Raw genomic sequence first — 21,892 nt, 5'->3', positions numbered from 1 at the left:
AGCCCTATGTAGAGATGTGTGTGGAGGCGGCGTGCTCTTGTCCGTCCGTCGTAGACTGTATGTGTTTCTGTGATATCATCGCTGCATACTCCCAGGCCTGCTCCGAGATGGGCGTGGCTGTCAGCTGGAGGTCTAATGAGCTGTGCCGTAAGTCACAGGTCACACCCACACAGCATGGATACTATAGTTACTCACTGAAAACTGGCAGAATCATTGATCGTGTCCGAAATCTGGCTTGCCAACAACCTACTTAAAATGCATACTACATACTATTCAGAAGGTACAAGGACGGCAGTGAGGCTCATACTACTGAGAATGTATCATCTAATCCTTAATTGCGTTGATTCCCACAATTCATTCACCACTACGATAATTATCAGCTGTCAAACACAAGTGGGTCTCGAAAAACGGTTATCTTCCTATATTTGAGTCATTTAGCAGACACTATTATCCAGACTATTTAGTGTTGTTTGCCTCACTCAAGGGCACAACAACAGAATTTTTCTTCTAGTCAGCTCTGGGAATTCGAACATGAATTCCACTAGATGAACATCCCAAATGATCTATGAGCATTTAAAACTTACTAGATAAAACATAACACATTTAAAAAAATACTTCAATTAAACATACTATATTTAAAACATACCACATTTAAAACATACTACATAAAACATACCACATTTAAAACATACTACAATTAAAGTTTACTACATTTAAAACATACCACATTTAAAACATACCACATTTAAAACATACTACATTTAAAACATACTACATAAAACATACCACATTTAAAACATACTACAAAACAAACATACCACATTTAAAGCATACTGAAATTAAAACATACTACATTTAAAACATACCACATTTAAAGTTTACTACATTTAAAACATACCACATTTAAAACATACCACATTTAAAACATACTACATTTAAAACATACTACATAAAACATACCACATTTAAAACATACTACAATTAAAACACACTATATTTAAAACATACTACAATAAACATACCACTTGTAAAACATATTTCAATTAAAACATACTAAATTTAAAACATACTACATAAAACATTCTACATTTAAAACATACTACAAAACAAACATACCACATTTAAAGCATACTGCAATTAAAACATACTACATTTAAAGCATACTGCAATTAAAACATACTACATTTAAAGCATACTACATTTAAAATATACTATATTTAAAACATACCATATTTAAAACATACTACAATTAAAACGTACTACATTTGGCCTCCTGAGTGGCGCAGTGGTCTAAGGCAGTGGTCCCATCACGCACTAGTGCCTCCTGTGGTGGGCCGGGCGTAGTGCACACTGACAAGGGCACCAGGTGCACGGTTTTTCCTTCGACACATTGGTATGGCTGGCTTCCGGGTTCAGTGGGCATTGTGTCAAGAAGCAAGAAGCTTAGTTGGGTTGTGTTTCGGGGGACGCACTGCTCTCGACCTTCGCCTCTCCCGAGTCCGTACCTGAGTTGCAGCGATGAGACAAGACTGTAGCTACCAATTGGATATCACGAAATTGGGTAGAACATTCTACATTTAAAACAAACTACATTTAAAACAAACTACATTTAAAACATACTACATTTAAAACAAACTACATTTAAAACATACTACATTTAAAACATACCACATTTAAAACATACTACATTTAAAACATACCACATGTAAAGCATATTACATTTTCTAAATATCATATACTATAGAACTTTTTTTTCTCCAAAAAAACAAGCAAGTACAGGTATTCAAAGATGGCCACTTTCTATAGCCTTCCGACTTCAAATAAAGTTGTTTCATGTATTGCGTGTGTATGTGTGTGTGTGTGTGTGTGTGTGTGTGTGGGTTAGCGCTGAGCTGCGAGGAGCTGAACACTGCAGCGGAGGGTTTGGGGGAGCTATGCCAGTGGAGGTACAACACATGTGGCACTGCCTGTCCAATCACCTGTCAGCACTCACAGCCCCTCCTCTGTCCATTCACCTGTATCGAGGGCTGCCACGCTACCTGCCCCCCAGGTAAGACACACACACATACACATATACTGTATATATGAGGGGTAATAAAGATCATAAATGAACCAAAGCGGAGAATGAATGGCTTCTATTCACCTGAATCGAGGGCTGCACTCTACTTGACCCCCAGGTAAAACACACATATAGATGAGGGGTAATAAAGGTCATGAATTAACTGAAGATGTTTAATGTATTACTATCACTTTGGTGAACATTTATTTTATTTTTGTTCATCTACGGGTAAATGTGTGTTGTGGTTATTAAATATATGTATTTATTTGTATTTTTATACAAAAGCATTTTTTAAATTTAAAAAAAAATATTATTAAAAAACGGACAAGTCCATCTAATCCAATCAGCACAGTCTAGAACTGGATGACCAGGGACTTGTTTACAATCAATTCAGCCAAAGTCTAGACCTGGATAACCAGAGCATTGTTTCTAATCCATTCAGTTACAGTCAAGAACTGGATAACCAGGGCCTTGTTTCGAAACCATTCATCAACATTCTAGAACTGGATAACCAGGGCCTTGTTTCAAAACCATTCATCAACATTCTAGAACTGGATAACCAGGGCATTGTTTCTAATCCATTCAGTCACAGTAAAGAACTAGATAAATCTTGCCTTGTTTTACAATCCATTCAGCCATATTCTAGAACTGGATGACCAGGGCCTTGTTTCGAAACCCTTCATCAACATTCTAGAACTGGATAACCAGGGCCTTGTTTCGAAACCATTCATCAACATTCTAGAACTGGATAACCAGGGCATTGTTTCTAATCCATTCAGTCACAGTCAAGAACTGGATAAATCTTGCCTTGTTTTACAATCCATTCAGCCATATTCTAGAACTGGATGACCAGGGCCTTGTTTCAAAACCATTCATCAACATTCTAGAACTGGATAACCAGGGCCTTGTTTCAAAACCATTCATCAACATTCTAGAACTGGATAACTAGGGCCTTGTTTCGAAACCATTCATCAACATTCTAGAACTGGATAACTAATCCATTCAGTCATAGTCAAGAACTGGATAAATCTTGCCTTGTTTTATAATCCATTCAGCCATATTCTAGAACTGGATGACCAGGGCCTTGTTTCAAAACCATTCATCAACATTCTAGAACTGGATAACCAGGGCCTTGTTTCAAAACCATTCATCAACATTCTAGAACTGGATAACCAGGGCCTTGTTTTTCGAAACCATTCATCAACATTCTAGAACTGGATAACCAGGGCCTTGTTTCTAAACCATTCAGTCACAGTCAAGAACTGGATAAATCTGGCCTTGTTTTACAATCCATTCAGCCATATTCTAGAACTGGATTACCAGGGACTTGTTTTGAAAACCATTCATCAACATTCTAGACCTGGATGACCAGGGTCTTGTTTCCAATCCATTCAGTCACAGTCTAGAAATGGATGACCAGGGTCTTGTTTCAAATCCATTCAGCCATAGTCTAGAGCTGGAGGACCAGGGTCTTGTTTACCAGTTCCGATATGACTTATCATTTTTTAGTTTGTTTAACCTTTATTTAACTAGGCAATTCATTTAAGAACAATTTCGTATTTACTGCCAAACCTGGACGAAGCTGGGCCAATTGTACGCCGCGCTATGGGATTCCCAATCATGGCTGGATGTGATGCAGGAACTTAAGCTTTATGATGATCATACCATTTGCCATGTTATTTACCAGCAAACTTTTAAAGTGTTTCCCAAACAAGTACGTAGAGGGAATATTGGGTAAGTGCGTAGTTAGACCATTTGTTCATGATCAAAATTAAAGCAACGCTTCTCTCGGATCAGCTTTCTCCATTCAAATCTGACGTTATGACATATGAGGCGTCTGTTTCTCAAACTAGACACTCTAATAAACTTGTCTTCTTGCTCAGTTGTGCACCGGGGCCTCCCACTCCTCTTTTTATTCTGGTTAGAACCAGTTTGCACTGTTCTGTGAAGGGAGTAGTACACAGCGTTGTACCAGATCTTCAGTTTCTTGGCAATTTCTCATATGGAATAGCCTTCATTTCTCAGAACAAGAATAAACTGACGAGTTTCAGAAGAAAGTGCTTTGTTTCTGGCCATTTTGAGACTGTAATCGAACCCACAAATGCTGATGCTCCAGATACTCAACAAGTTTAAAGAAGGCCAGTTTTATTGCTTCTTCAATCAGAACAACAGTTTTCTGCTGTGCTAACATAATTGCAAAAGGGTTTTATTAATGATCAATTAGCCTTTTTAAATTATAATCTTGGATTAGTTAACACATTGTGCCATTGGAACACAGGAGTGATGGTTGATGATAGTGGGCCTCTGTACGCCTATGTACTGTACATATTCCATTAAAAGTCTGCGGTTTCCAGCTACAATAGTCATTTACAACATTAACAATGTCTACACGGTATTTCTGATCAATTTGGTGTTATTTTAATGGACAGAAAATGTGCTTTTCTTTCAAAAACAAGGACATTTCTAAGTGAGCCAAAACATTTGAACGTGAATGTATGTGAGAACGTACTGTTGAAGTCGGAAGTTTACATACACCTTAGCCAAATACAAACTCAGTTTTTCACAATTCCTGACATTTAATCCTAGTACAAATTCCCCGTTTAAGGTCAGTTAGGATCACCACTTTATTTAAAAAATGTGAAATGTCAGAACAGTAGTTGAGATAATAATTTATTTCAGCTTTTATTTCTTTCATCACATTTTCAGTGGGTCAGAAGTTTACATACACTCAATTAGTATTTGGTAGCATTGCGTTACAATTGTTTAACTTGTGTCAAAAGATTTGGGTAGCCTTCCACAAGCTTCCCACAATAAGTTGGGGGAATTTTGGCCCATTCCTCCTGACAGAGCAGGTGTAACTGAGTCAGGTTGTAGGCCTCCTTGCTCGCAAATGCTTTTTCAGTTCTGACCACAAATTTTCCATAGAATTGAGGTCAGGGCTTTGTGATGGTCACTCAAATACCTTGACTTTGTTGTCCAGAAGAGGACAAGGATAGGATAAGTAATCCTTCTCACCCCCCCCCCCTTTAAGATTTAGATGCACTATTGTAAAGTGACTGTTCCACTGGATGTCATAAGGTGAATGCACCAATTTGTAAGTCGCTCTGGATAAGAGTGTCTGCTAAATGACTTACATGTAATAAAATGTCTTAAATGTTGTCCTGAAGCCATTTTGCCACTACTTTGAAAGTACGCTTGAGGTCATTGTCCATTTGGAAGACCCATTTTCGACCACGCTTTAACTTCCTCACTGAGATTTTGCTTCAATATATCCACATAATTTTCCTGCCTCATAATGCCATCTATTTTGTGAAGTGCACCAGTCCTTCCTGCAGCAAAGCACCCCCACAAGATGATGCTGCCACCCCAGTGCTTCACGGTTGGGATGGTGTTCTTCGGCATGCAAGCTTCACCCTTTTTCCTCCAAACATAATGATGGGCATTATGGCCAAACAGTTATATTTTTGTTTCATCAGACCAGAGTACATTTCTCCAAAAAGTACGATCTTTGTCCCCATGTGCTGTTGCAAACCATAGTCTGGCTTGTCTATCGCGGTTTTGGAGCAGTAGCTTCTTCCTTGCTGAGAGGACATTCAGGTTATGTCGATATAGGACTCATTTTACTGTGGAAATAGATACTTTTACCTTCTTCCTCCAGCATCTTTGCAAGGTCCTTTGCTGTTGTTCTGTGATTGATTTGCACTTTTCGCACCAAAGTACGTTCATCTCTAGGAGACAGAACGCATCTCCCTCCACAGCGGTATGATGACTGAGTGGTTCCATGGTGTTTATACTTGCGTACTATTGTTTGTACAGATGAACGTGGTACCTTCAGGCATTTGGAAATTGCTCCCAAGGATGAACCATCTTAGTTTGAAGGTAGGCTTTGAAATACATCCACAGGTACATCTCCAATTGACTCAAATGATGTCAATTGGCCTATCAGAAGCTTCTAAAGCCATGACATCATTTTCTGGAATTTTACAAGCTGTTTAAAGGCACAATCAACCTAGTGTATATAAACTTCTGACCCACTGGAATTGTGAGACCGTGAATTATAAGTTAAATAATCTGTAAACAATTGTTGGAAAAATGACATGTGTCATGCACAATGTAGATGTCCTAACTGACTTGCCAAAACTATAGGTTGTTAACAAGACATTTGTGGAGTAGTTGAAAAACAAGCTCGTGAACTGGTGAATGTGCTCGTAAACTGGTGAATGTCCTCGTGAACTGGTGAATGTCCTCTTGAACTGGTGAATGTCCTCGTGAACTGGTGAATGTGCTCGTGAACGCCTAAGAACAACTTGTGTCTCCATTGACAGTCCATGTTGATTCAAGACAGTTTCTTAGGCTCTCAGTAGCTAGGTTAGTTCATTTAGTCCAAATGTCACCCCTCAATTTTGAGCCAGATTCTATTTGGAACTACTTGCTTTGTCTCAGCTCGTTCACAGCCACGTGGAAGCTACCTGTGTTGTTTATATTTAGTCCTAGATACACACACATACACTGATAAACACACACATACACTGATAAACACACACATACACTGATAAACACACACATACACTGATAAACACACACATACACTGATAAACACACACAGACAGTGATAAACACACACATACACTGATAAACACACACATACACTGATAAACACACACACATACACTGATAAACACACACATACACATGCATACACACATACACTGATAAACACACACATACACTGATAAACACAAACATACACTGATAAACACACACATACACTGATAAACACACACATACACTGATAAACACACACATACACTGATAAACACACACATACACATGCATACACACAGACAGTGCAGGCAGCAGTAACCCCTCTGCCTCTGCCTTGTAGGTCAGATATTGGATGAGGTTTCCATGCAGTGTGTTGAACCCGCCCAATGCCACATATGTTACCATGACGGAGAGAGGATCTCCCATGGTAACAAGGTCATCCTGAACCATGACGACCCCCAACATTGTCAGATATGGTAACACACCACATACCTTTGATATGTCTGGAACAATGCCTGGAACTATTAATCTAATTGTGTGTGTGTGTGTGTGTGTGTGTGTGTGTGTGTGTGTGTGTGTGTGTGTGTGTGTGTGTGTGTGTGTGTGTGTGTGTGTGTGTGTGTGTGTGTGTGTGTGTGTGTGTGTGTGTGTGTGTGTGTGTGTGTGTGTGTGTGTGTGTGTGTGTGTTCCAGCCACTGTGAGAACAACACTCTGAGCTGTGAGGTTTGTGCTCTTCTGGACACCGTAGCTTCGTACACTACCCCTGCTGGTCTGACCACACCCACCGCCCAGCCTGTCTCCACAGTGATGCCGGAGGGGTCATGTGACCGGGCCATGGACCTGGCCTTCCTATTAGATGGCTCAGCAGCGCTCAGCGAGGAGGACTTCCTGTCCGTCAAACAGTTCATCTTATCAGTGGTGGACAGGTTCAGGATGGGCTCTGCCCACACCAGGGCTACGGTACTGCTGTATCACTCTGGAGTCAAGACATACGACATGCAGGTACACACACACACACACACACACAAACACACCAGGGCTATGGTCCTGCTGTATCACTCTGGAGTTAAGACTAGAGCTCTTCAAGGGTCAGGGTAGGATCCGGGTCGAGCCTAAATTCTGAAGTTGACCATTAGATCCAGGTAGGGTCCAGTTTGGTGGATTCGGAACTCTTGTGGGTGTCACAGACAGACCCTGAATTAAATTGAAGAGTTTAGTTCATAAACAACATCAACTCAAATTTCACATATTTACATTTTATCATCTTAAATTATTGTCAGACAAAATTGCATATCAGCCTGCTTTCATTTGTTTTGCGCAATATATTCCCCTGACATGGTATGCAGAAGCGCACACAGCCACTTAGAACACCTGACTGAGTACTGACCTCTATAGTATCCCAGGAAATGTCGGCTACTTGTCATTTTACCCCCCATAGAGTGTGTATTATAATTTTTCAGATAAAATGACAGAGCCAATAATTTGTTTCCTTGTCTAACTGATTTGGTTGAATTTACTATTTGTCAAGTCAGTGAGGCAAGATGAAGTTAGCCATATGCCAGTGTAACGGGGCTGGCTGGCTGGCTGGCTGGCTGGCTGGCTGGCTGGCTGGCTGGCTGGCTGGCTGGCTGGCTGGATAGATAGATGGATAGATATTTCAAATGTATTCTTCCTGCAAGGGAACTTCACTCTGCTGACTGGCCGGTGTCTCTGAAATTTGATGAGGAGATGCAGTATGCTGGAAGGAGCAACAGGAGCAGCATCCATAGTTGGTCTCCTTGCCTATAGCCTACTAATAATTGTTATTTAGGAGGCAAAACTGTGGATACGGAAGGGGATAAATCAAATCAAATCAAATCACACAAAAAATTATCACATACACATGGTTAGCAGATGTTAATGCGAGTGTAGCGAAATGCTTGTGCTTCTAGTTCAAACAATGCAGTAATAACCAACAAGTAATCTAACTAACAATTCCAATACTACTGTCTTATACACAGTGTAAGGGGATAAAGAATATGTACATAAGGATATATGAATGAGTGATGGTACAGAGCAGCATAGGCAAGATACAGTAGATGGTATTGAGTACAGTATATACATATGAGATGAGTATGTAAACAAAGTGGCATAGTTAAAGTGGCTAGTGATACATGTATTACATAAGGATGCAGTCGATGATATAGAGTACAGTATATACGTATGCATATGAGATGAATAATGTAGGGTAAGTAACATTATATAAGGTAGCATTGTTTAAAGTGGCTAGTGATATATTTACATCATTTCCCATCAATTCCCATTATTAAAGTGGCTGGAGTTGAGTCAGTGTCAGTGTCAGTGTGGTGGCAGCAGCCACTCAATGTTAGTGGTGGCTGTTTAACAGTCTGATGGCCTTGAGATAGAAGCTGTTTTTCAGTCTCTCGGTCCCAGCTTTGATGCACCTGTACTGACCTCGCCTTCTGGATGATAGCGGGGTAAACAGGCAGTGGCTCGGGTGGTTGATGTCCTTGATGATCTTTATGGCCTTCCTGTAACATCGGGTGGTGTAGGTGTCCTGGAGGGCAGGTAGTTTGCCCCCGGTGATGCGTTGTGCAGACCTCACTACCATCTGGAGAGCCTTACGGTTGAGGGCGGAGCAGTTGCCGTACCAGGTGGTGATTCAGCCCGCCAGGATGATCTCGATTGTGCATCTGTAGAAGTTTGTGAGTGCTTTTGGTGACAAGTCGAATTTCTTCAGCCTCCTGAGGTTGAAGAGGCGCTGCTGCGCCTTCTTCACGACGCTATCAGTGTGAGTGGACCAATTCAGTTTGTCTGTGATGTGTATGCCGAGGAACTTAAAACTTGCTACCCTCTCCACTACTGTTCCATCGATGTGGATAGGGGGTGTTCCCTCTGCTGTTTCCTGAAGTCCACAATCATCTCCTTAGTTTTGTTGACGTTGAGTGTGAGGTTATTTTCCTGACACCACACTCCGAGGGCCCTCACCTCCTCCCTGTAGGCCGTCTCGTCATTGTTGGTAATCAAGCCTACCACTGTTGTGTCGTCCGCAAAATTGATGATTGAGTTGGAGGCGTGCGTGGCCACGCAGTCGTGGGTGAACAGGGAGTACAGGAGAGGGCTCAGAACGCACCCTTGTGGGGCCCCCGTGTTGAGGATCAGCGGGGAGGAGATGTTGTTGCCTACCCTCACCACCTGGGGGCGGCCCGTCAGGAAGTCCAGTACCCAGTTGCACAGGACGGGGTCGAGTCTCAGGGTCTCGAGCTTGATGACGAGCTTGGAGGGTACTATGGTGTTGAATGCCGAGCTGTAGTCGATGAACAGCATTCTCACATAGGTATTCCTCTTGTCCAGGTGGGTTAGGGCAGTGTGCAGTGTGGTTGAGATTGCATCGTCTATTTGGGCGGTAAGCAAATTGGAGTGGGTCTAGGGTGTCAGGTAGGGTGGAGGTGATATGGTCCTTGACTAGTCTCTCAAAGCACTTCATGATGACGGAAGTGAGTGCTACGGGGCGGTAGTCGTTTAGCTCAGTTACCTTAGCTTTCTTGGGAACAGGAACAATGGTGGCCCTCTTGAAACATGTGGGAACAGCAGACTGGTATAGGGATTGATTGAATATGTCCGTAGACACACTGGCCAGCTGGTCTGCGCATGCTCTGAGGGCGCGGCTGGGGATGCCGTCTGGGCCTGCAGCCTTGCGAGGGTTAACACGTTTAAATGTCTTACTCACCTCGGCTGCAGTGAAGGAGAGACTGCATGTTTCCGTTGCAGGCCGTGTCAGTGGCACTGTATTGTCCTCAAAGCGGGCAAAAAAGTTATTTAGTCTGCCTGGGAGCAAGACATCCTGGTCCGTGACTGGACTGGGTTTCTTCTTGTAGTCCGTGATTGACTGTAGACCCTGCCACATGCCTCTTGTGTCTGAGCCGTTGAATTGAGATTCCACTTTGTCTCTGTACTGACGCTTAGCTTGTTCAATAGCCTTGCGGAGGGAATAGCTGCACTGTTTGTATTCAGTCATGTTGCCAGACACCTTGCTCTGATTAAAAGCAGTGGTTCGCGCTTTCAGTTTCACGCGAATGCTGCCATCAATCCACAGTTTCTGGTTAGGGAATGTTTGTATCGTTGCTATGAGAACGACATCTTCGACGCACGTTCTAATGAACTCGCACACCGAATCAGCGTATCCTGTTGTGCTATCCTCAGATAATAGCTTCTTATGCTTTCGCCAAAATACCTTTTTAAAATCTGACATGTTGGCTGGATTCACAACGTGTGTAGCTTTAATTGAGTATCTTACATGTGTGATTTAATGGCAATTAGATTTTTGTATAATTTTTTAAAATTTGCCGCACAGCATTTTCTCTGGCTATTGCCCAAGTGGGACGCAACCGTCCCTACCATGAGAAGTTAATGTAAGCACTGTGTCAGATTTCAAAAAATACTTTACGGAAAAAGCATAATCTGAGAACGGCGCTCAGAACCCAAAACAGCCCGAGGAATATCCGCCATTTTGGAGTCAACGAATTTAGAAACAATACCATAAATATTCACTTACCTTTGATGATCTTCATCAGAAGGCACTCCCAGGAATCCCAGTTTGACAATAAATGACTGATTTGTTCCATAAAGTCCCATCATATATGTCCAAATAGCCACTTGTTGTTAGTGTGTTCAGCACAGTAATCCATCTTCATGAGGCGCAAGCATTTCATCCAGACAAAAACTCTACAAGTTCCGTTACAGTCCTTTAGAAACATGTCAAATGATGTATGGAATCAATCGTTAGGATGTTTTTAACATAAAACATCAATAATGTTCCAACCGGAGAATTCCTTTCTCTTCAGATAAGCATTGGAACGAGAGGTAACTCTGTCGGGAGCACGCGTCATGAGACAAAGGCTCTCTGCCAGACCACTGACTCAAAGAGTTCTCATGAGCCCCTCCTTTATAATAGAATCCTCATTCAATTTCCAAAGACGGTTGACATCTAGTGGAAGCCCTAGGAAGTGCAACCTCATCCATATCTCAATGTGTATTCGGTAGGCCAAACTTTGAAAAACTACAAACCTCAGATGTCCCACTTCCTGGTTGGATTTTTCTCAGGTTTTCACCTGCCATATGAGTTATGTTATACTCACAGACATCATTCAAACAGTTTTAGAAACTTCAGAGTGTTTTCTATCCAATACTAATAATAATATGCATATATTAGCATCTGGGACAGAGTAGGAGGTAGTTCACTCTGGGCACGCTATTCATCCAAAAGTGAAAATGCTGCCCCCTATCCCAAAAAGGTTCATGTTGATGATATGGTTGTGACCGGCAAGGAGCGCATGCGTGAGCTCTTTAATTACCACAACATTAAGTCAGGATTCCTATTTGACTCAAACATGCCTCCTTGCCCGTCCCGTGCCAGCCCTTCCAATTTTACTGGCCCCGATTCTCCTCCATCTTCTTCACCTGCCCCACTACAAAGTTGACTGTTCCACTGGATGTCATAAGGTGAATGCACCAATTTGTAAGTCGCTCTGGATAAGAGCGTCTGCTAAATGACTTAAATGTAAATGTAAATGTAATGAGTCTGAGGTGCTTAATGAGCTCATTAATTAGAACCTTTCTTTTTTAAGGTTTCAGCCTCATCGCTAAGCTTTTCTCTCCTCTCTTGGGAGGGGCCCATGGCGTGGAAGGCATCCACTTTGCATCTATCAGAGTCTATCTAAAAGGTAGCGAAGGAGTTAGGCGCAGGACACAGATAAGAGTAACAATCACTGGTTTACTTAATCCACAACGTAACAAAATCCCGTTCGAAACCAGGACAAAACAGGACTCAAAATACAACACACCGGAATACACGAAAGACAATCACGCACAAAACAGAAAGGGAAATCAGAGAGTTGAATCAGGAACATAATTATGAGATGGGAACCAGGTGTGTAAACAGACAAAATAAAAGGAAAAATGAAACATGGATCGGTGTCGGCTAGAAAGCCGGTGATGTCGACCGCCGAATGCCGCCCGAACAAGGAGAGGGAACAACTTCAGTGGAAGTTGTGACAGCATCCTTTATTTAAAGGGGGAGGTCAAGCTTATCCTAACTGTTATAGGCCAATTTCTGTTTTGCCCTGTTTGTCAAAAGTGTTGAAAAAAAATTGCTAATAATCAACCAACTGGCTTTCTTGATGTCTGGTTTCCCCTCGGGTTATGGATGTGTCACTGCAACCTTAAAGCTAATACATTATGTCATCATCGCCTTTGATTCTGTTGTGCTGCTATTTTTATCGACTTGGCCAAAAAATGTCATACCATTCCATTCTAGTGGGTTGATGAGTATTAGTGTCTCTGATGGATCTTTGGCCTGGTTTGCTATCTACCTCTCTCAAAGAGTTCAGTGTATAAAGTGAGAACATCTGCAGTCTCAGTCACTGCCTGTCACAAAGGGAGTACCCCAAGGCTCGATCCTAGGGCCCACGCTCTTCTCAATTTACATAAACAACGTAGTTCTCTCATCCATTTATATGCAGATGATAGTCATACTCAGCTAGCCTCTCTCCAGATTTTGTGTTGGATGCTCTACAACAAAGTTTTCTTAGTGTCCAACAAGCAAACTACCAAACAGGAGATCCCAGCAGACAGAGTGGGAGGGGTGTCACATTCTGTTAAAACCTGTTAAAGTTAAAGCGAGGGGGTTCCCCTCAGGGAACGCCCCCCCCCCGTTCAGCTGAAATGGTGGCGCAAGGAATGCAAAAATATTCTTCGAAATATTTAACCTCCACACATTAACAAGTCCAATTCCTCAAATGAAAGCTAAACACCTTGTTCATCTACCCAGCATGTCAGATTTTTTTATGTTTTACGGCGAAAACACAGCACATATTTATAATAGACCACCACCGAAACAAAGACAAGAGGCAGCCATTTTGTCCCAGAAAATATAAAATTATAAAAGCAGGATAAAAAAATTAATTCATTGACTAACCTTTTGAAAATCTTCATCAGATGACAGTCATACGACATGTTATACAGTACATTTATATTTTGTTTGATAATATGCATTTTATATCCATAAATCACAGTTTACATTGACGCCATGTTCATAAAATTATCAAAAATGTCCGGAGAAATTATAGAAAGCTACGCCAGATAACAGAAATACTCATCATAAACTTTGACTAAAGATACATGTTCTACATATAGTTAGAAAGATACACTGGTTCTTAATGCAACCGCTGTGTCAGATTTGTTTTTAACGTTACAGAATTAGTTGACTATGCAATAACCTGAGACGGCGCTCAGACGTAACAATATTTCTCCGCTATGTTGGAGTCAACAGAAATACAAAATTACAACATAAATATTCCCTTACCTTTGATGGTCTTCGATCAGAATGTAGTGGAAGGAGTCATACTTACCCAATACATCGTTTTGTTTAAATTCTAGTGTCCATGTAGTAGCATATGCTACCACTTTCAGCTCAAATGCCCAAAAAATTACTTCTGGTCCAGAATAATTGCACATCAAAACTTCCAAATTACATATTATAGGTCGACTAAACTGGTCAAACTAAGTGCAGAATCAAGCTTTAGGATATTATAAACGTACAAAACGAATGGCATTCCAACCGGACAATCCTAGTTCATCTAGGGCTAGCTAGAACAAAGGAAGCTCTGTGCCCAAAGCGCGCCCTAACGCACATGGAAATCCTCGCGACACTCAATGTTTGTCGCCTCGTTGGGTCAAAGTTCACAGCATTTGCACAATTAAACGCTCTACTGAATGAGGACATCTAGTGGAAGACATAGGAAGTGTTTCCAGATCCATAACTTGTTGGGAAGAGTGGGGGCGATGACGTCAAAGTTGCCCCAACTTTCAGGATCTCAAAACTAGTTTGGAAGATTGCCTGCCCTGTGAGTTCTGTTATACTCACAGACACAATTCAAACGTTGTAGAAGCTTCAGAGTGTTTCCTATCCAATAATAATAATAATATGCATATATTAGCAATTTAGGACAGATTTTTATGCAGTTTACTATGGGCACGCAATTCATCCAAAGGGGAAATATCGCCCCCTATCCCGAACAAGTTTTAAAGGTCCCCAAAGGACACACATCCATGATGCTTATTTATAAAAACCTCTTAGGCCTCACTCCCCCTATCTGAGATATCTACTGCAGCCCTCATCCTCCACATACAACACCCTTTCTTCCAATCACATTCTGTTAAAGGTGCCCAAAGCACACATATCCCTGGGTCGCTCGTCTTTTCAGTTTGTTGGAGCTACTGGAACGAGCTGCAACAAACACTCTATCTCCATCTCTACATTCCCACTGATACTGACACTCATACTGACCGTTGTGGCTGCTTTGCATGTAGTATTGTTGTCTCTACCTTCTTGCCCTTTGTGCTGTTGTCTGTGCCCAGTAATGTTTCTACCACGTTTGTGCTGCTACCATGTTGTGCTACTGCAATGTTGTGTTGCTACAATGTTGGTCTCATGTTGTGTTGCTGCCATGTGTGTTGCTACAATTTTGTGTTGTGCTGTTTTCTTAGGTCTCTCTTTATGTAGTGTTATGCTGTCTCACTTCATATAGTGTTTGTGGTGTCTCTCTTTATGTGGTGTTGTGGTGTCTCTTGTTGTAATGTCTTAGGTTTCTCTTTATGTTGTGTTGTGGTGTCTCTTGTTGTAATGTCTTAATTTGGGTCCGGTTCATGACAGGGTCCTTTCAATGTCGGTTAATGGAAGGGTCTTGTCAGAGTTGGTTAACTTCTTGGTCTGAGAGAGTTTGCTATCCGATATTATCCATATTCTTCATTCTTACATTGACTCCACTCCTAAATTCTGACCTCTAACCTCTAGGTTCAGAAGTGGTTGTTTAAGAAGACAGTGCGTGAGCTGCACTACAGTGGTGGTGATGCTGCGTTTCTAGACGAGGCGGTGAAGTATCTGGCAATCAACATCTATGACAAGAACAAGCGAGAACATGCTGGCCGCGTCGCTATCATCCTCACCGCCAGCGCCAATCCCCGGCCTCTCCGCGCCACCGTCAAGCTGCTTCGGAAGAAAGACATTACCACTCTGACGCTGGCGCTGGGTCCGGAGGCTAGCTGGACACAGGTTAATGACATTACGAAGGCCAAGCCTGATAACAGGGCTTACCAGCTGAACAGCGTGTCTGAGCTTCCGGCCAACTTTATGGAGGTCACTGACTACCTCTGTACCCTGGGGCTGGAGCCGGAGACCCCCAAGTCCCCGCCCGCCAAGCATGGCATGGCTAAACTTAGCCTTGGGACCACCACCACCACACAGCCTCCCCTGCTAGAGACCATCCCCACCCTGACCTCCACCCTGTCCCAACACCTCCCCAACCCCATACAGCCTACTGGCATGGCCCCCACAACTATTTCTCCCTCTCCTTCCTCTCTCTCCTCCTCTTCCTTCCTCTCTTCCTCTAAATACGTGACATTTATCCTGGAAGGTTCTGACTCGGTTGGGGAGGCGGGATTTAACGCCTCTCTCCTCTTTCTGGAGGAAGTGATATCGCAGCTGGCACAGGAAGGGGAGGAGTCCGTGCGTGTTACAGTCATACAATACTCGGAAACTGTCACCGTGGAGATAACGCGCTGGGAAATACAGTGGCAGAGAACCAAGTTGCTAAGGAGACTGCGGGAGATCCGCTGGAGGGGTGGGGACAAGACCAACACGGGTGCAGCAATTGGCCAGACCTACCAGGAAGTGACTACTGATAGGCCCTCCTCCACCCCTACCTCCCCCCAGCTAGTCTTCCTGGTGACAGAGAACCCCCCCACCGACGTGATCACGCGTCCCCCCTCCTCCCACACACACACCTGGGTGTATCCCATCGGGGTAGGCCCGAAGGTTAGAGAGGTGGACCTGATGCCTCTCAGCTCCCCACAGCGCCCCCTCATGGTGAAGGACTATACCAGCCTTACCTCTCTGGTTACCACTGTGGTTAATATCACCAGAAACTCCCTCTCTCCTCGCTCCCCCACCCTGCCTCCCCCACGACTCACCCCCACACTGGCCCCCAGAGCCACCCTGCCTCCCTCAGGTAAAACACACACACACATACACACACACACAGAAACACACACATATACACCGACTTTGTTGAGATGGTGCTGCAGTGGATTAAATAACATAACATTGTAAATGCTTACTTAAAAGCTCCTAACCAACAATGCAGTTAAGCATTTATTTTTTAAATAAAATTAACAAATAATTAAAGAGCAGCAGTAAATAACAATAGCGAGGCTATATACAGGGGGTACCTGTACAGAGTCAATGTGTGTGGGCACCGGTTAGTCGAGGTGATTGACGTAATATGTAAATGTAGGTAGAGTTAGCTGCGGTCTTATGGGCTCCTGACCAATTCTGCTATTTTGTGTGTTTTCTTACACTGAGCTTTACTTTAATTTTATATAATATTTCCACTATTATTTCTTATGACCGAAAATAGTTTCTGGACATCAGAAAAGCAATAACCTTGATTTGGATGATGAATTCTACGTCAACGAGGCGGCAGCTCTACCCCTAGACAGGCCCTGATCCCTCTAAATAAGAAGTGGCGGCCAAAGTGAGGAAAGCGAGGTGGCAACATGACTAGACTACATTGGAAAGCATCTAGACCACTATTGTCCTCTGTTCTATTGACGTACAGTCACTAGAAAACAAACTGGAGGAGCTTCGTTCCAGACTATCCTATCAACCTGAACAACTCTAAGATTCTAGGTTTCTCAGATTCGTGGCCGAACATGGATAAAATACACCCCATTGGCTTTTCCATGTAAACAACTCTATTTACCAAGAGGGTTTTCAATTATATTTTTCGTAGCTGTCTATTTATGCTAAACTACACGTCTCCAAGGTGTACACATCTCAAAAGAGCTGAAATAGTCAAACCACACTACATGGACACTGTGGGGAAGAAGGCACGACAGTGACTTTTCAACCTGAGGCTGAAGAAATTAGGCCTTTCCCCATGGGCCCTCACAATGTTCTACAGAAGCACCATCGAGAACATCACAGCCTGGTATAGTAACTCCAATTCCACTGACCTCAAGTCTCTACAGAGGGTGGTACACTCAGCCAAACACACCATTGGGTGTTCACTGCTTGCCCTCCAGGACACCTACAACTCCAGGTGTCGCAGGAAAGACAATAAGGTCATCAGGGATGTCAGTCATCTGAGCCATGACCTGTTCTCCCCACTTCCATCAGTCAGACATGGGCAGTATAGGAGCATCATGGCAAAAACTGGAAGATTGGCAAATAGTTTCTACGCCCCCAGACCATAAGGCTGTTGAATAGCCACCACTTGTCAGCTACCTGCTCTCTAACTCGGACGCTTACAAGAAATCCTACTATGCCCTCAGACGAACCATCAAACAGGAAAAGCGTAAATACAGGACTAAGATTGAATCCTACTACACCGATGCTCATCAGATCTGGCAGGACTTGCAAACTATTACGGACTATAAAGGGAATCCCAGCCATGAGCTGCCCAGTGACACGAGCCTACCAGACGAGTTAAACTACTTCTATGTACGCTTCGAAAACTGAAGCACACTTGAGAGCACCAGCTGTTCTGGACATCGGTGTGATCAAGATCGCCGTAGCCGATGTGAGTAAGCCCTTTAAACAGGTCAACATTCACAAGGCCACAGGGCTAGGCGGATTCCCAGGGCGTATTCTCCGAGCATGCGCTGACCAACTGGTAAGTGTCTTCACTGAAATGTTCAACCTGGCCAAGATTGTAATATCTACATGTTTCACCATGGTTCCTGTGCCCAAGAACACCAAGGTAACCTTCCTAAATGACTACCAACCCGTAGTCTGTAGCCATGAAGTGCTTTGAAAGGTTGGTCATGGTTCACATCAACACCATCATCCCAGAAACCCTAGAGCCACTCAATTTGCATACCGCACCAACAGATCCACAGATTACGCAATCTCTATTGCACTCAACACTGCCCTGTCCCACCTGCACAAAAGGAACACCTACTTGAGAATGCTACAGATCAGAGTTAAACAACATAATGCCCTCAAAGCTGATCACTATGCTAAGGACCCTGGGACTAAACACCTCCCTCTGCAACTGAATTCAGGATTTCCTTATGGGCCACACCCAGGTGGTGAGGGTAGACAACAACCCATCCGCAACACTGATACTCAAAACTATGGCTCCTCAGGGGTGTGTGCTTAGTCCCTTCCTCTATCCTTGTTCACCCATGACTGCGTGTCCAAGCACAACTCCAACACCATCATTAAGTTTGCAGACAACACAACGGTGGTAGGCCTGATCACCGACAATGATGAGACAGCCTATAGGGAGGAGATCAGAGACCTGGCAGTGTGGTTCCAGGACAACAACATCTCCCTCAACTTGATCAAGACAAAGCAGATGATCGTGGACTACAGGAAAAGGAGGGCCGAGCACGCCCCCATTCTCATCGATGGGGCTGGAGTGGAGCAGATTGAGAGCTTTAAGTTCCTTGGTGTCCACATCACCAGCAAACGATCATGGTTCAAACACACCAAGACAGTCGTGAAGAGGGCACGACAATGTGTGTTCCCCCTCAGGAGACTGAAAAGATTTGGCATGGGTCCTCAGATTCTCAAAAAGTTAAACAGCTGCACCATTTAGGCACCCTAACTGGTTGAATCACCACCTGGAATGGCAACTGCAAGACGTTACAGAGGGTAGTGCATACGGTCCACTACATCACTGAGGCCAAGCTTCCTGCCATCCAGGACCTCTATACCAGGAGGTGTCAAAAGAAGGCCCTAAAAATTGCCAAAGACTCTCGCCACCTAGTCATATACTGTTCTCTCTGATACCGCACGGCAAGCGGTACCGGGGAGCCAAGTCTAGGTCCAGAAGGCTCCTTAAGACTGCTGAACAGCTAATTAAATGGCAGACTAGACTATTTGCATTGACCCCCGCTTTTTTTACACTGCTGCTACTCGCTGTTTATTATCTATACGTAGTCACTTTAACCCTACCTACATGTACAGTACATATTACCTAAATCAACTCACTTTCTAGGGACTTTTTCCTAGTCACCGTGCTTCTACACCTGCATTGCTTGCTGTTTGGGGTTTTAGGCTGGGTTTCTGTACAGCACTTTGAGATATCAGCTCATGTACAAAGGGCTATATAAATACATTTGATTTGACTAACCTGTACCCCTGCACATTGACACATTGACTCTTTAGTTTATTTAGTACATATTTTTCTTAACACTTATGTTTCTTAAAACTGCTTTGTTGGTTAAGGGATTGTACATAAGAATTTCACGGTAAGTTGTATTAGGCGCATGTGACAAATAAAATTAGATTTGATACACCCACACACCACACCCACATTTGTGAATATAGATGAGGTCTGGTGAATTCCCCTACTACTCTGTGATTGGTTGATATCCTGTGACCTCTGACCCAGTGCCATGCAGGAAGCCGATGGATGTCCTGTTCCTGCTGAGAGGCGGGAATAGGGCGGGGCCAGAGACTGACGGGCAGCCAGAGGGCGGGACAGAATTTGAGGACATGAAAACATTTGTCAAAGCCTTCATCAACAGCGCTGATATCGGTACGCCTGCTGGCCAATTAGAACACAGTTTTCACTGAACCACCTTACTAGTAAGATCTGTGTTCTGATTGGGTGGTTCTAAAAGTAGCTACTTTGCTCCGGTAGTCAGCAAGATCACACTGAACCACCCAATCACAACACAAATCTCACTGAACCACCCAATCCCAACACAGCTCTTACTGAACTACCCAACGTTAACATCAAAAAGTAACATAAAGTAAAATAACACATTGCTGAAGGCAGAGAACGATGGTATGTAATAGACTGGAAATATAATTCTCCGGGGGATGTGTTCTCAGGTCGGAACGAGACTCAGGTGGGTGTGGTTACATACGGAGAGACCAGTAGTGTGGGCGTGGCCTGGAGAGAGGAGCAGGACAGGACACACCTGCTGACCCTGGTGGACCAGCTGACCAGTCCGACACACACACACACCGCACTGGGTAATGCACACACACACAAACACACACACACACACACAAACACACCACTGGGTAATATGCATACCATTGAGTAATTGAGTAACACACACACACACACACACACACACACACACACACACACACACACACACACACACACACACACACACACACACACACACACACACACACACACACACACACACACACACACACACACACACACACACACACCACTGGGTTATACACACACCACTGGGTAATACGCATGCCACTGGGTAATACACATGCACACACACACACACACCACTGGGTAATACGCACACACACACACAATCCCTACGTCATCAGAGCGCAACGTATGTTTGTTGTTGTTGAGCACTGTCGAACGCTGAAACCTGAACTAAAGACCTCGGTTTAACAGCTGACAGTGTTTTATATACTTTTTATTTTATTTTGGAACCTGAGGCTCTGTTGGGCTAAATTCTGTGAGCACTGCTATCTGTCCCGGGATCCTGCCAGATTCTGTATAGGGGGAGAGACGCGAAAGCCCAGCTAGCCAAGCTAGCTCGGCGGTCTCAGATAGAGGGCACTATTGAATGTTTCCAGCGTTGCAGGAGCTGTGTTTACTTTGATTTGTTCCAGGACAATGTGGGCCACGCTGATTTTCAATGTAGCAACTGTTTGCTTGGGGAGGAATACAGGAGCGAAGTAGCTACTTTTAGCAAGCAAGTAACAAACCTACAAAAGCTACTGGGGAACCCATGCCCACCTTCTTTTTATTTTACTTCCACTCCAGTAGCCGGACGCCGCTCTGGTCTGGTGGAAGTTTCACCGTTGTGGTGGCTTTCCACAGCCGACTTCCCGGTGCCAGGCAGGATTTCATCCCCGCAGGGGTCTCCCCTCTTTCCTGGAGAACGGACCTGTTCTTGACCCAACCAACCAGCCATGGAATTACGTCACTCGCCGTGGAAGTCTAAGAAGGCGTCCTATGGCAACAGGGGACTCCATGGAGATATTGATCCCGGAACTGACAGCGGTTGCATTAAGGAGAATTGGATCTAGAATTCCATGTATAACACTTGTATCTTTGATCAACGTTTATTATGAGTATTTCTGTAAATTGATGTGGGTATCTGCAAAATAACTGGATGTTTTTGGAACTACTGAACATAACGTGCCAATGTATACTGAGATTATTTGATATAAATATGAACTTTACCGAACAAAACATACATGTATTGTGTAACATGAAGTCC

At 43.4% G+C, this 21,892-nt stretch overlaps 1 protein-coding gene across 2 annotated transcripts in view; it reads left to right on the top strand.

Moving 5' to 3' along the window:
* vwf (von Willebrand factor) overlaps positions 1-21,892 on the top strand; it is a 208,587-nt gene that overhangs the window by 71,920 nt on the left and 114,775 nt on the right. For both annotated transcript variants that reach the window (XM_046342718.1, XM_046342727.1), the window contains exons 25-31: positions 1-147; positions 1,886-2,050; positions 6,945-7,080; positions 7,297-7,606; positions 15,459-16,671; positions 20,065-20,211; positions 20,511-20,654. The exon at positions 1-147 is cut by the window's left edge and continues 10 nt beyond it. In XM_046342718.1, the coding sequence (XP_046198674.1) occupies positions 1-147; positions 1,886-2,050; positions 6,945-7,080; positions 7,297-7,606; positions 15,459-16,671; positions 20,065-20,211; positions 20,511-20,654 (2,262 nt within the window). The remainder of the gene's footprint in view (positions 148-1,885; positions 2,051-6,944; positions 7,081-7,296; positions 7,607-15,458; positions 16,672-20,064; positions 20,212-20,510; positions 20,655-21,892) is intronic.

This window comes from Oncorhynchus gorbuscha, linkage group LG01, assembly GCF_021184085.1.
Source record: "Oncorhynchus gorbuscha isolate QuinsamMale2020 ecotype Even-year linkage group LG01, OgorEven_v1.0, whole genome shotgun sequence".
Classification (NCBI taxonomy): domain Eukaryota; kingdom Metazoa; phylum Chordata; class Actinopteri; order Salmoniformes; family Salmonidae; genus Oncorhynchus; species Oncorhynchus gorbuscha.
The sequence above is the reverse complement of the archived record's forward strand: the minus strand, read 5'-3'. Positions and strand labels throughout refer to the sequence as shown.